This window comes from Bufo gargarizans, chromosome 9, assembly GCF_014858855.1.
Source record: "Bufo gargarizans isolate SCDJY-AF-19 chromosome 9, ASM1485885v1, whole genome shotgun sequence".
NCBI classification, from domain to species: Eukaryota; Metazoa; Chordata; class Amphibia; order Anura; family Bufonidae; genus Bufo; species Bufo gargarizans.
This window is the reverse complement of record NC_058088.1, coordinates 193,936,778-193,951,797: the sequence shown is the minus strand read 5'-3', so window position 1 is coordinate 193,951,797 and position 15,020 is coordinate 193,936,778. Positions and strand designations below refer to the sequence as shown.

General features: G+C 54.4%; 1 protein-coding gene across 6 annotated transcripts in view; it reads right to left on the bottom strand.

Moving 5' to 3' along the window:
* Window positions 1-14,695, bottom strand: part of RAPGEF1 (Rap guanine nucleotide exchange factor 1) — a 45,810-nt gene extending 31,115 nt beyond the window's left edge. For 2 of the 6 annotated variants that reach the window (XM_044305398.1, XM_044305399.1), the window contains exons 1-4: window positions 14,376-14,686; window positions 2,145-2,287; window positions 582-760; window positions 294-450 (exon numbers count right to left, since the gene is read on the bottom strand). In XM_044305398.1, the coding sequence (XP_044161333.1) occupies window positions 294-450; window positions 582-760; window positions 2,145-2,287; window positions 14,376-14,400 (504 nt within the window). In that variant the 5' untranslated portion in view covers window positions 14,401-14,686. Of the gene's footprint in view, window positions 1-293; window positions 451-581; window positions 761-2,144; window positions 2,288-14,375 lie in introns of all 6 variants that reach the window. The other 4 variants (XM_044305403.1, XM_044305400.1, XM_044305401.1 and 1 more) reach the window with 4 other exon arrangements.
* Window positions 14,696-15,020: the final 325 nt, after the last annotated feature.

The following is a 15,020-nucleotide window of genomic DNA, read 5'->3' as shown; positions in this document are numbered from 1 at the left end:
CTTGCGACAAAACAGTCTCTCCATTTTGCATTTCACTGGATGCAGCCTGCAGTGTAAAGAATAGAGGGTTTCATTCTGGCTGCCAGGACTACGTCAAAGTCAAGCGCAGAACAAGGAATGAAGTCTATTTGATGAGTGTACATAAAGAGGACTGTAGTAGGAAACCTCCATGCTTTACACTGCAGGCTGCATCCACAGAATATAACTTGAATTACTGGGTTGGAGACCTAAAAAAATAAATAAAATAAAAAACATAAAACATTTCAAACATGAATGACTATTACAATCCTGACCTTGACACCGTCCAGCACGGCCTTTATGACGTCCTTCACGGTGGCCACCATTTCCTTGTCCTCGCAGTTCACGCCTTCCAGCATCACCTGATCGGACCAGCGGATGAGGTTGGCAAGAGACTGGTACACCCGGCTGTAGCAGGAGGAGATCGCGGTGCTGAGAACGGGGATGAAACAATAATTCAAAGAAGTAAAGACTCTCCCATCTGCACTGACAGAAAGCAGAGATCTTGAAAACAGTGGGAAACTGGGGCACAAAGTATATTTAAAAGCTGCAGATTCACCAACCTCTGCTGAGAATGCGTGTCCGCCTGGACCAAGGGCAGGATGGCTTCCAGGACTTTGCTGGCCGAGCCGGGGAGCATTACCAACACCATCTTGTCTACCGCCATCTTGTCTACGATCGTCTTAAAGTAGCGCAAAGCGTTGACCACTTCCTTCTCCTGCTCCTCCAACCGGCTGAGAGTCTACCAAGGGTACGATGAAGGGTTAATAAACCACAGTGCCACCATGTTATAGCTTAAACAGCAGAAAAAGGGTTAAAAAAAAAAAAAATCGCATTCAGTCAGATTCCGGAAAAGCTGGGCGACAACCCACATGGCTGACCGAGATGGAAAACCCAGCTTTCCCAGGATCCAGAATGGCAAATCCGCCTAGCTAGCAATAAGGGAAGGAGGAGGATAGCTGCGCCTTGGCACGGGCTCGGCGTTCAGAAGTCAGGGAAAGCTTGGTGATAAGCGTTAGCTCCGCAATGGCAGCCATGCTGGTCCTCACCCAGCTTTCCCAGGTACAGATACAGCTATAATAAAAGGAACATTCTTTCAAGGACGTGGACGATTCTGAGCAGAAAATGATTTGGTTTCATTTTAAGTTGACAGGAAGAGGGGAGGATGATGAGAGTCTCTGTACTTTCCCTGACTCATAATGAGAGAAGATTTCCTGAGTGACGCCTGAGAAGCCGCGACACATGAAGACTGCGAACCTGAGCTAGTCAGATCCGCCACGCGACCGCAGCTCGAGCGCCATGCGAGTCAGCACCAACATCAGCTACAACCTCTGCTTCAGGTGCTGGCCCTTTAAGGAGGTGCATACATAGCAATTCCTTAAAAAGCGACGTGTAAGAACAGCTGGTCGGGGCGGGCGATGTTCAGATCTCGGTGGACGCTCGGCCCTGGAAGCTGGTGGGTGCGGCGGCAGAGAGCATGCGGCCTGCACTACAGCTGTGGGGTGGGAGCGGAGATCTGCGCCCCTCCTGCATGACGAAACCACATCGCCACAGAGGGTCCGGCAGCTGACGGGGATGTGAAAGCAAAAAAACGGGAAGGACCGCTCAGTGGAAGTGACCTCCCTGAGGCGTCACCCCGACCTCCAGACCATACACAGGAAGGGTGACAAGCGGCGCCTCCTTTATTAACAGTATTCACTTCTGTGCTTCTACTTAGAGGGGTTGTCCCTTTGCCTGGATCACTGTCAATATCAGGTGACAACTACACATCTCCATCACCTCCGAGGCCCACAGACATTATATAGCCACCAAGTAGCATCATGGAAACAATATGGCGGCTAGACCGGGAAATGTACGGAACTGCGGTGGTGACTAAGTCTACGAGAATTTACCTTATTATTTTCAATACATTTTTATTGAGTTTTTTAACGTGGTAGAAAAACAATACAGAATATTCTAGACAGAAACAAAATAAAAAATTAAAAAAATAAATTGCACAAACAGCCCCCGCATACAGGCATGTAGAAGCCGTGTATATAGCAGCTCACATAGTTAGGACTCGGTGGATCAACCACCAATGTTCCATCCATAGGTCTTGTGGAGTTTGGACCGTGGGTAGAATTTACCTTATTGACCGGCTTCTCCTCGGTTTTGACGGTGAGGTCGGCCGGCTTTCCTTTCTTGGAGGGCGTCCTCTTGATGATTTTAGGTGAATGAAACTTGTCCTTCAGTTTCATGGTGAAGGAGGAGAGGTGGGAGCGCTGACTGTCTGCGGAGACAACAGGGAGGGAAGGGGGGTACAGAAATGAAAATCCAAACCCCACAAGTCACCACAGCAAGCCTGTGATCTTACATCACCGATCCCAAGTTACATCCCTACTCCAGAGCTGCACTCACTATTCTGCTGGTGCAGTCACTGTGTACATACATTACTTATCCTGTACTGATCCTGAGTTACATCCTGTATTATACTCCAGAGCTGCACTCACTATTCTGCTGGTGCAGTCACTGTGTACATACATTACTTATCCTGTACTGATCCTGAGTTACATCCTGTATTATACTCCAGAGCTGCACTCACTATTCTGCTGGTGCAGTCACTGTGTACATACATTACTTATCCTGTACTGATCCTGAGTTACATCCTGTATTATACTCCAGAGCTGCACTCACTATTCTGCTGGTGCAGTCACTGTGTACATACATTACTTATTCCTGTACTGATCCTGAGTTACATCCTGTATTATACTCCAGAGCTGCACTCACTATTCTGCTGGTGCAGTCACTGTGTACATACATTACTTATCCTGTACTGATCCTGAGTTACATCCTGTATTATACTGCAGAGCTGCACTCACTATTCTGCTGGTGCAGTCACTGTGTACATACATTACTTATCCTGTACTGATCCTGAGTTACATCCTGTATTATACTCCAGAGCTGCACTCAGCTATTCTGCTGGCTGCAGTCACTGTGTACATACATTACTTATCCTGTACTGATCCTGAGTTACATCCTGTATTATACTGCCAGAGCTGCACTCACTATTCTGCTGGTGCAGTCACTGTGTACATACATTACTTATCCTGTACTGATCCTGAGTTACATCCTGTATTATACTCCAGAGCTGCTACTCGCTATTCTGCTGATTCTAAGTGGAAACAGTCAGCAAGCTTGTGGACAGTCATTCCTCCTCACAGCTCTTATAATTCATGTTTTCTCTCCATTAGTAGAGATTCACAAACTGCACATCACTAGACAGCAACGCTCAGTGCAGATAGGATATAATGACGCTACAGGCGGGATACGTGTGCGCTCCACATTGCAGAAGTTTATTTTAATAACCGGGGACTACAAGGCGCATCATGCTCTATACTGGATTCAGCCATTGATGTTCATCTCCTGGCATCAGGAGGAATTCAGCAGCTGCTCTGTACAGGGGAAACCATCAGTAAGCAGCTAAGCTCTTGCTGACTGTTTCCACCTGTGGACCTGCAGCAGGAGGATAAGTGGAGCCTGACTAAGAAATCAGCATCTCACCCGAGGCACCAAGCGAAGACAAGAAGCTTCTTGCAAGAAACCACAGCTAGAAATAGCGAGGCGTCGGAGACCACAATCCTCTGCTATATGTCAGTTCTCAGCAACCACAGGAGCAGCTGTCACATCAGACAGAGTGCAGGATCGGAGGAGCGGCCGGGGGCAGGGCCATCACCAGTATACCACTGGGTAAACTGGAATCCACACACTGATTTACAGATCTGTAGGAATGTGGCGACCTGGCCACTCATATCCTCCCAGAGAAACCTCATACCAAGAGCATTCAGCAACTAGACCGCGTGTCAAGATCTCTGCTTGCTGACAGGGGAGATAGATATGTAGGCTTCTCACGGCTACAATTGTATCCAGTCCATGTGAGCAACAGTCAGAACTCCAGACTGATACACTGTAACAAATGGGAGAGGGGTTAGTGCCCATGGGACTGTCTAGACTGAATACAGCGGTAACAAACCCTCAGCTGTGACAAGCAGCAGGGTATACTGACACATTCACCTGTACGGTACAGACAAGTCTGCCGCATGTGACTATAGCCCAAGGCAAAAACGGGTTTGCAGCCTCTGGAGGTAAACAAAACCATTCTCAAACTGAAAGCAAGCAGAGATCTTGAAATGGGAAAATGTGTGGGTTTATACACGATTTTGATAGATTCTGCAGATCCCATGTTCTGTCTGGGAGGGACTGCACTAGGGGAGGAGTCTCAAAGGCTCAGTATTCAGTCTTCCCCTGTGCTGCACACTGCAGCTCTGCTCCATTACAGCAGAGCTATGATTAGTGACTCTGCACTGTCTATTGGGATCTAAGGCCCTCTGAAAACCATCCATCCAGTCTCAGAGGCCCTGACTGCTGCTCTGTCCATTCTTCATGCTTTACACTGCAATTATGCATGTTTTGATGAACTGACACTAGCAGGAGGCGAGTGCACGATGGTACAGACTGATGACGATGAGGCGGGGACTGTGGCATACATACTGAGAGGGGGGGGCCTAAACAAGGGGGAGGAGCCTAGAACTAAAGCACATCATTATAGTACAGAGGCCCTGGGACTGTAAGGGTTAACACCAGACAATAATAAGCAGAGGTAGGTGATGTAACCCGGGGCAGTGAGTGCGTAATCAGGGGACGTGGGAGAGATCATTCACCTGGTGAGGCAATCGCGAGACGAGCGCAGATTAACGAGTCGCCCACGTGGAAGCCAAAAACAATAAAAGTGATTGGAGGTGACCAGAGCGAGCGGGCGGGTGCCCCGAGAGGGGGAGGGGGGTGTATGACGGGGTACAGAGGGCGCCCCCAGCCAGGAGGGCTACGGACGCAGCCCAGGACAATCCCATGTATCATAATTGTAGAACTGTCCTATAGACTTTGCATTTCAAAGTGTCACACTTTTGAACTGCTCTGCTTGCTGTCAAAGAATGGAAACATTCAGAGGTTTAAAGACCGTAATCCAGTTCCAAGCAATCACTGACCGCATCTAGCACCATCGCTCCCAGTAGAAGATAATGGAGGGGGGAGTGGCCAAAGGCCCTGCAGCGGCCACCGGGGGATCAGAGGGAGGGGCCTGCGGCGGCCACCGGGGGATCAGAGAGTGTTGCTCTAAATTTATCAATACAGAGTGTCACCCAGAACTATGGTCAGCAACCTGTGGCTACAGTGGAACTACAACTCCCAGCATGTTCTGACAAGCATAGCAGCTGGACAGCCACATACTGCAGAGCAGGACAATAATTTTGACCAAATGCTGACTAACTGCCATGCAATGCTTCCATGGCGCCAAGTTCCCTCCGGCACAGCTGTGCCCGTCTGTCAGTGCCCTGGCATGTCAGCGGATGAGCAGCTGTGTGCCCGGCATTATAACCACTATGACACCAGGCACAGTACACGTCAGCGACACGTTCCCTGGCAGATTGCACGAAACTGCCCGCTTTATGGGTTTCCATGGAAACAGTTGGGGGTGATGTCATCGCCTGTTCCAGCTGTGTGATCTCTAATGGCTGGCGGTATCAGGACAGGAACGCACGGAGCGCTGCAGCGAGATGCCCCAGACACTGGAGAAGACCACGGGCTGATCACACATATAGTATAACTCCCATCAGGCAATCATACCCTGCTCCCTCCAGCACAGACCGTCAGTGTGAAGGGAAGGGCTGGAGATAATGAAGGCTTTAGGGAAACCCAAGGAGAAAGCCGCCGCCGCCCCCCCCCCCTCCCTGCAGGACGGTCAATGATTCGGGGTTCCCCTTTAAGAACTGCAAACATCTCTCACACAGAAGCAGCACCCCTATCTGGCCGTGACCCACAATCACAGGACGTACCCTGCTTCACTCTCCCCCGCCATGTTGGATCCCCTCCTTCTCTAGTAAATGATCTGATTAACCCTGCAGGAGACTGGTGCTGAACTTCACGCTCAGGCGTATCCTCATAATTACCAGCTACCGGTCTAATGAAACAAGTCTTGTTAGGAGGCAGCTGAGCGGGAGAAGGAGCGGGCCCCGGGGCCCCCTGCCTATCACGCTGATGCTGCCCAGTCATTAAGCAGCACTAATTAATCTGATGAAGTGATGCAGGCGGCCATTATCTCGCACTCTGACGGGTTGTGGCCTTGGAGGGAGATGTGAGGAGGGTCCGGATCCTATGTAAACGCCACTATCCTTCCTGCCCCAGAGACTGGAGAAGACCACGGGCTGATCACACATATAGTATAACTCCCATCAGGCAACAGGATTCAAACCCTGCTCCTCCCGCAGAGAACACCACCCCCATCATGTATCATCTCCACTTATAGGATCCATACCCTGCTCCTCCAGCACAGACCACCACCCCCATCATGTATCGTCTCCACTTACAGGGTCAATACACTGGGTTTATGTCGCCATGAGACTCATTAAAGGAAGAAGAGCTTTGTGGCCCCCGGGGCCCGTTTTAGGTAAATTCCAGGGGGACAGTCCCCTCTCATTGCATCTAGGGTCCCAGGGGGAGAAGGCGCAGGTGGCTGGGGGGATGGAGGAGTTTGTACGAGGAAGGTCTTATAAATATCATTGCTTCTATTAACTCTTCGGTTGCCCCTTTTCTACTTTATTATAATCAATTATCTTCACTAAAGTCCTTTAGTCTGGAATCCGATAGTCCAGAATGGGCTCTAATCTGACATTGTCCAAGAGCCACTGATACCACAGAGGGGCGGGCGCTGAGATGCCATGTTCCCACTATGGCCGGCTGAGGGGTAAGTGCCTGCAGGGACCTACCCGACAAGCGGCAAAACCAGGGAGTCCAGTGCAGTGACAATTCTGTCTTTGCAGACTGCAGTGTGACTAGTGACATTAGTCAGGCTGTGACAGCTGCACTGCAGGATCCTGACTGTAACTTCCTACATAGTTACTGGTGGGGGGGGGGGGGGGGTTACCTGGGCAAATCGAGGGCCGGGACGGCGAGCTATGCATGCGACGTGGTCATAACCGTGACACAGATGTACAAGAGTCCTTACTGGGTGCGTCTTCCCCTAAAGTGGGAGCATCCGCTCCACATTACGACAGGTTTATGCCGATAAAATCTTTGGCGTCCTGCGCGGCGATCACCACAATGAAGAGAATTAGAGGAGGAGAAACTTCCGATGGAGCAGCGAACCCAAGGCGCACGTCGCCCCATGTCACCCCGCCGCGCACAGTTGTACATTATCCAGATGCTGTCAGTGCTTCTGACGGACACGTACATTACAGTCTCAGCGGAAATAGGGCAGCCTGCACCCCCCCCCCCCCATTACAGGGAAACTGATAATGCTGTGGAATTCATCCAACTGACATTAATGCAACTACTCCACCCAACATCCGGTACATTAAATAATAATGGACACACAGAGACAAACCTAAGTGTCTAGCTGAATATAACAGCCCCCCGACCAGGGCGACGAGCCCAACCTACAGCCCCCCCCCTCAACAAGGGCGACGAGCCCGACCTACAGTCCCCCCCCCCCCCCCAACCAGGGCGACGAGCCCGACCTACAGCCCCCCCACCAGGGCGACGAGCCCGACCTACAGCCCCCCCCATCCCCCCCCCCCCCCCAACAGGGCGACAAGCCCCCCCCCACCCCCCCGACCAGGGCGACGAGCCCAACCTACAGCCCCCCCCCCCCCCCCCGACGAGCCCAACCTACAGCCCCCCCCCACCCCCCCGACCAGGGCGACGAGCCCAACCTACAGCCCCCGACCAGGGCGACGAGCCCAACCTACAGCCCCCCCCCCCCCCGACCAGGGCGACGAGCCCAACCTACAGCCGCCCCCGCCCCCCCGACCAGGGCGACGAGCCCAACCTACAGCCCCCCCGCCCCCCCCGACCAGGGCGACGAGCCCAACCTACAGCCCCCCCCGCCCCGGGCGACGAGCCCAACCTACAGCCCCCCCCGACCAGAGCGACGAGCCCAACCTACAGCCCCCCCGACCAGAGCATCTCTCTGCGTGTAACTTGTGAGACCCCCTGCCCACCAGACCATGCCAGGATATGCAGAAAAAAATACCCCCCTCCCCTATGCTATTTTGGGGGCTCAGTTCTCAGAACAGAAGTCACTGCCCTCCTCCCACAGAGAAGTGATAATGATGGGTCCGGACTAGTGTCGGGGGAGCCCAGACTGATACACTGTAACAAACTATCAGCATGGGAAGGGGGATTTATGCTGCTGCTGAAGTTTTGCTACAACTGTATCCAGTCTAGACAACTCTGAACTCTTCACCTGCGCTGATACACTGTAACAAACCTTCAGCACAGGAGAGGGACTGGCAGCCTCCTCCTCTCTGCTCACTCCAGACAGGCCGACCTAAATTCTTTCATGTGTCCCATCCTAAGTGGGAGCAGCTGCGCTGTCTGAACACTGCGCCATTCCTAGACAGTAACACTACACTACAACCTGCCAAGCGACATGACTGAGCGCGGCCCTGCGCGCCGGCAGCACCGACCGGAGCACCAAACCTGCAGTCCACCCAAATGTAACCTAATGCTTTCTGTTATCAGCCATTCCGGGGGAGGCTGGCTGCAGAGTTCTTCAAGTGGATGAGTGATGAAACGTATAGAAACCACCCTGCCCCCCATGACTACTACTTTATGCCCCATATCTCCAGGGCAGGGACATTCACATCTTTGTGTGCGATACTGGCCCTTTAAGGACTCCTGGACTCCACACAGAGGCACTTCTGAAGTTATCTCAGGACAGCAGCAGACATCAAAGGGGCACTAAGTGCGACAGGACTGGAGATAAGGTGAAGGATTTCCTCTCCTCCTGACCTCCGATCCTCCCAGAGCAAGCGTCCTGCAGAGCAAGCGAGGCTGCCCCTTCACAAAGCCAATGCACAGCCCTTCTAATAGAGGCTCAATCCAAGAAACTGAATGGCGTTTATGGCTGCCTCTCATGACACCATAGACTACCATTATAAAAACTGTCGCGCGACAAAATGTCGTCGTGTAGACCGAGCCTAATAGGGGTCAGGATATCGGACGCCGCCGAACAAGAGCGAGGATCAGGGCGGCAACGGGTGCCACAACTGTACAGAGAGGGCGACAGGACGGGAAATCACTACATAGAATATGCTGCACCGTGCTTCTAAGACACTGCCTCCTGGTGCTACAGGGAAACCGTCAGCAAGCTGCTGGTCACGGATCTCGTCTGACTGAATACAAGGGTCCTGTTTGGAAGTGCGGGTTCATGAGGGGACTCCCCTTCTGTTTTATTAGGGCACACAGGGGTCCTCTACTCAGATCCCCCTTTAGCACCCCATGTACTGCGTTCATAGAAAACATCCTGGCATAATTAATGTATGATGATAATTCTGTAATTTTATTTCCTCAAGTTCCCTGCTTGCCGTCAGTGAATGATAACACTCAGAGGCAGTACATCCTAATACTTTCTCACAGACGAGGGTATGCTACAATTGTATCCAGTCTCCTACCGGTCTAGATAGTTGTTACAATGTATCAGCGCAGGTAAAATGTATCAGTCTGGAGTCTACAGGGGTTTCTCTAGACTGGATATAACTGTAACAAACCCTCAGCTGTGAGAAGCAATAGGTCTGTCTGGTTGTTGTACAAGCGTACCCTCCACGCCGGACCAAGCCAATGCCCAAAAAAAGGGTCACATTAATTAGAACAGGACCCCCGCAAGCTACTTGTGGGGTGTCAGATGGTTTCCAGGACCCAGCACGCAGATGTCTCTCTCCAGGTCACGTTAAGCTCTAGTATCCCTTTAAGTGTCTGGATGCTCACATTCATTGACAGCAAGCATAGATCTTAAAAGGGATCCCAATTATGCCACAGAAAGCCGGAAATTATCTTCAAATGTTCGTTCTAATGGATGAAAATCAATACAGACAGCACAGGACGAGGTAAGTGCACCAATACTGCAGACGAAGCAATAACTATCACTCCCAACATGCAATGGCGCTGGAAGAGTCTCCGCCGAGGTCTCCAGGCCCCTTTATGGTTTTCTATTATTTTCATCTGCCCATCATCATCTCCTCCCCAGAAATATTCTCTCACTTTCCCCCTAAACAATCCGTGAAATCTGCGGATAATTTATGGCATTCTTCACCGGCAGCGTCGCGGAGCAGGAAGCCACAGGAAATCCTTTTGTCACCCTGGAATGCGCCCGTGGAAAACGGAGAAAAATCCACGTCCAACGCCCACGTGTATCTAAGCTTCCCCTGCCATGTGCCATTCATTGACTGCAACCAGTCACAAGGAACACATGATTCACTATTGATATCACATGGAAGAGCGGGGGAGGGGGGGGGACCAGTGACATGGCCGGATGAGGAGGAAGTCCGACCGCTGCCAACAAAACTCCGTCTCGACCCAAACGCCGGAATTTCCTCTTCCACCGACTGCAATCCACAAAACCACTGAAAGGAAAGAAAGATGTGAAAAATCGCAACATTTTTTACTTCTTTCTGATCCTCTGAAAGCTGGGTGACGACCAATATGGCCGCCGTTACACTCATCACCCAGCTTTCCCAGACACAGGCAGATCCGCGCAGAAGACGACGCACACGGGGAACCTTCTAGAAGTCAATCTGTGCAGACGCTACACGGAGCACAAGGTGGCTGACAGCAGAGGACAACAGTCCGCAGGCGCGCATCATCCGGAAAGTGGAATATGTGACTGTGGACGGGCGAAAGGCTCCCTTAAAGTGACCTCACCGCCATGTGTGCGGAGGGCGAGGCTGGGATCACGCTTACTAGGGATCCGCTCTGTCAGGTGCCAGCATCTGGCGGCCACATGTTATTCTGCAGTGAACAATGCACGGCACAGGAGGGGGGACTACAGCGCCCAGCAGAGCAACAACTCCCAGGGCAGCATGAAGATAATGGGAGTTGTGCAACCTTTTCCCCACCCGCACTCCAATGGAAAGGAATAGGAGAAAATTGCACAACTGCCTGAGGCCCCATTCACTTGTGTTGCAGTGTGACTGTAATCCTCTGTGCTGCTGGGGACCCTGTTCCTTCAACTATGTAAGGCCTCATGCACACGACCATATGTATTTATTGCGGATCCGTTTTTTGCGGACTGCAAAATACAGATGCCATCCGTGCGCATTCCGTATTTTGCAGAACATCTGACCCCCTAATAGAACAGTGTTATGCTTATCCGTAAGGCCTCATGCACACGACTGTGCTGTTTTTTGCAGTCCGCAAACTGCGGATCCGCAAAAAACGGAAGGCGCGCGTGTTGCCTTCCGCAATTTGCGGAAAGGAAGCCGGCAATATAAATGCCTATTCTTGTACGCAAAGTGCGGACAAGAATAGGACGTGTTATATTTTTTTGCGGAACAGAAATACGGACATACGGAAACGGAATGTACACGGAGTAACTTCTGTTTTTTTTGTGGACCCATTGAAATGAATGGTTCCGCATACGGTCCGCAAAAAAAAACGGAATGGACACGGAAAGAAAATATGTTCATTTGCATGAGCCCTAACTCTCAGCCTGTGACCCCCAAACTCCTCTCCTGAAATCCTCTGTGATGCTGGGACCCTGCTCCTTCCATTATGTCACTCTCACCCTGTGACCTCCACAAGATCAGCACACTCCTCTCCTAAAATCATCTGTGCTGCTGGGAATCCTAATGTTTTCAACTCTAAGGCTAAATTCACACGACAGTTTGTGTTTTGCGGTCCGCAAATTGCAGATCCGCAATAAAACTAACAAAACGGATGACACGTTCTATCTTTTTTGCGGGACTATGGAACGGAAATGCGGACAGCAAACGGTGTTCTGTTCACATTTTTTGCGGACCCATTGAGATGAATGAGTCCACTGCCTATCTGCAAAAAAACACAAAAAAAAAAACACGGAACGGACACAGAAACAAAATACGTTTGTGTAAATGTAGCCTTAGACATGCGGACAATGAATATTTACACCAGTATAACCAACACACCCACTGGGAACGGTACACAATCATACTGGTTATGCTGGACTGTCAATAAGAGGCAGTCTATAAGTACTCACGATCATATAAGGACAATCAATAATCATTGGCATATCCGGTCTCAAGCATTGTATATGATACAGCCCCCCCCAGCGACCACTACTGGGACCCCCACCCTCTCTGAGCTCCACAGGATAGCTAATCTCTTACATCCCCAAGAGAACCCCTCACCTCTCCTGTGAACCCCTCCGCTCCCCCCCCAGTGTACCCCCCCTCCTCTTTGGTCTCATGCGCCCCCCCCCCCCCCGTGTACCCCCTCCACTCCGGTCTCACCCCCCCCCTCGGTGTACCCCCTCCACTCCGGTCTCACCCCCCCCCCTCGGTGTACCCCCTCCACTCCGGTCTCACCCCCCCCCCTCGGTGTACCCCCTCCACTCCGGTCTCACCCCCCCCCCCTCGGTGTACCCCCTCCACTCCGGTCTCACCCCCCCCCCCCCCCTCGGTGTACCCCCTCCACTCCGGTCTCACCCCCCCCCCCTCGGTGTACCCCTCCACTCCGGTCTCACCCCCCCCCCTCGGTGTACCCCCTCCACTCCGGTCTCACCCCCCCCCTCGGTGTACCCCCTCCACTCCGGTCTCACCCCCCCCCCCTCGGTGTACCCCCTCCACTCCGGTCTCACCCCCCCCCCCTCGGTGTACCCCCTCCACTCCGGTCTCACCCCCCCCCCTCGGTGTACCCCCTCCACTCCGGTCTCACCCCCCCCCCTCGGTGTACCCCCTCCACTCCGGTCTCACCCCCCCCCCTCGGTGTACCCCCTCCACTCCGGTCTCACCCCCCCCCCTCGGTGTACCCCCTCCACTCCGGTCTCACCCCCCCCCCTCGGTGTACCCCCTCCACTCCGGTCTCACCCCCCCCCCCTCGGTGTACCCCCTCCACTCCGGTCTCACCCCCCCCCCCGGTGTACCCCCTCCACTCCGGTCTCACCCCCCCCCCCCTCGGTGTACCCCCTCCACTCCGGTCGCACCCCCCCCCTCGGTGTACCCCTCCACTCCGGTCTCACCCCCCCCTCGGTGTACCCCTCCTCTCCGGTCTCACCCCCTCCTCTCCGGTCTCACCCCCCTGGTGTACCCCTCCTCTCCCGGTCTCACCCCCTGGTGTACCCCTCCTCTCCCGGTCTCACCCCTGGTGTACCCCTCCTCTCCCGGTCTCACCCCCTGGTGTACCCCTCCTCTCCCGGTCTCACCCCCTGGTGTACCCCTCCTCTCCCGGTCTCACCCCCCCTGGTGTACCCCTCCTCTCCCAGTCTCACCCCCCCTGGTGTACCCCTCCTCTCCCGGTCTCACCCCCCTGGTGTACCCCTCCTCTCCCAGTCTCACCCCCCTGGTGTACCCCCTCCTCTCCCGGTCTCACCCCCCTGGTGTACCCCCTCCTCTCCCGGTCTCACCCCCTGGTGTACCCCCTCCTCTCCCGGTCTCACCCCCTGGTGTACCCCTCCTCTCCCGGTCTGATCCCCCTGGTGTACCCCTCCTCTCCCGGTCTCACCCCCCCCCCTCGGTGTACCCCCTCCTCTCCGGTCTCACCCCCCCCCTCGGTGTACCCCCTCCTCTCCGGTCTCTCCACCCCCCCTCGGTGTACCCCCTCCTCTCCGGTCTCACCCCCCCCCCTCGGTGTACCCCCTCCTCGGTGTACCCCCTCCTCTCGGTCTCACGCCCCCCGCTGGGTGTACCCCCTCCTCTCCGGTCTCACCCCCCCCCCCCCCTCGGTGTACCCCCTCCTCTCCGGTCTCACCCCCCCCCCCCTCGGTGTACCCCCTCCTCGGTGTACCCCCTCCTCTCCGGTCTCACGCCCCCCGCTGGGTGTACCCCCTCCTCTCCGGTCTCACCCCCCCCCCCCCCTCGGTGTACCCCCTCCTCTCCGGTCTCACCCCCCTGGTGTACCCCTCCTCTCCCGGTCTCACCCCCCTGGTGTACCCCCTCCTCTCCCGGTCTCACCCCCTGGTGTACCCCCTCCTCTCCCGGTCTCACCCCCTGGTGTACCCCCTCCTCTCCCGGTCTGATCCCCCTGGTGTACCCCTCCTCTCCCGGTCTCACCCCCTGGTGTACCCCCTCCTCTCCCGGACTGATCCCCCTGGTGTACCCCTCCTCTCCCAGTCTCACCCCCCTGGTGTACCCCTCCTCTCCCGGTCTCACCCCCCTGGTGTACCCCTCCTCTCCCGGTTTCACCCCCCTGGTGTACCCCCTCCTCTCCCGGTCTCACCCCCTGGTGTACCCCTCCTCTCCCGGTTCCCTGCTCTCCCTCCCCGGTCCTCGGCCTGTGCCCCGGATGCTGTCACTAGGGCCTGGCCTCAGTAGAATGTGTGCCCCGGGGCTGTGCCGCAGCCTCCTCCCCGTTACCTGCTTTCTCTATTCTCCCGGACATGTCCGCTGCTCACAGGCCGCTCCCCGGGGCCGCGCTCTCCAGTACAGCGTGTCCGGGCTATGGGGAGGGAAGTCCCGGCTCCTGTCCCTCCGGTTCCCGGTCTAGACCAGTCGCAGCCACACCATGTCCCGGGGTCCCGCGGGTGAGGAGTCCGGTGAGAAGCTCCGTGTCCGCCGACGCCGCCGCTCTATCTCCTGCTATGGGAGAGGATCCCGGCGCCGCCTCCTGAACTGACTGCCGCACAGCGCCCCCAGCGGCCGAGCCGGGAACTGCAGCCTACAGCGCCCCGTGTACAGAGAGAAAGAGAGCAGCCCTGTGTATAGAGAGGGGCCCGGTCTGTATATAGAGAGCAGCCCTGTGTATAGAGAGGGGCCCGGTCTATATATAGAGAGCAGCCCTGTGTATAGAGAGGGGCCCGGTCTGTATATAGAGAGCAGCCCTGTGTATAGAGAGGGGCCCGGTCTGTATATAGAGAGCAGCCCTGTGTATATAGAGAGCAGCCCTGTGTATAGAGAGGGGCCCGGTCTATATAGAGAGCAGCCCTGTGTATATAGAGAGCAGCCCTGTGTATAGAGAGGGGCCCGGTCTATATATAGAGAGCAGCCCTGTGTATAGAGAGG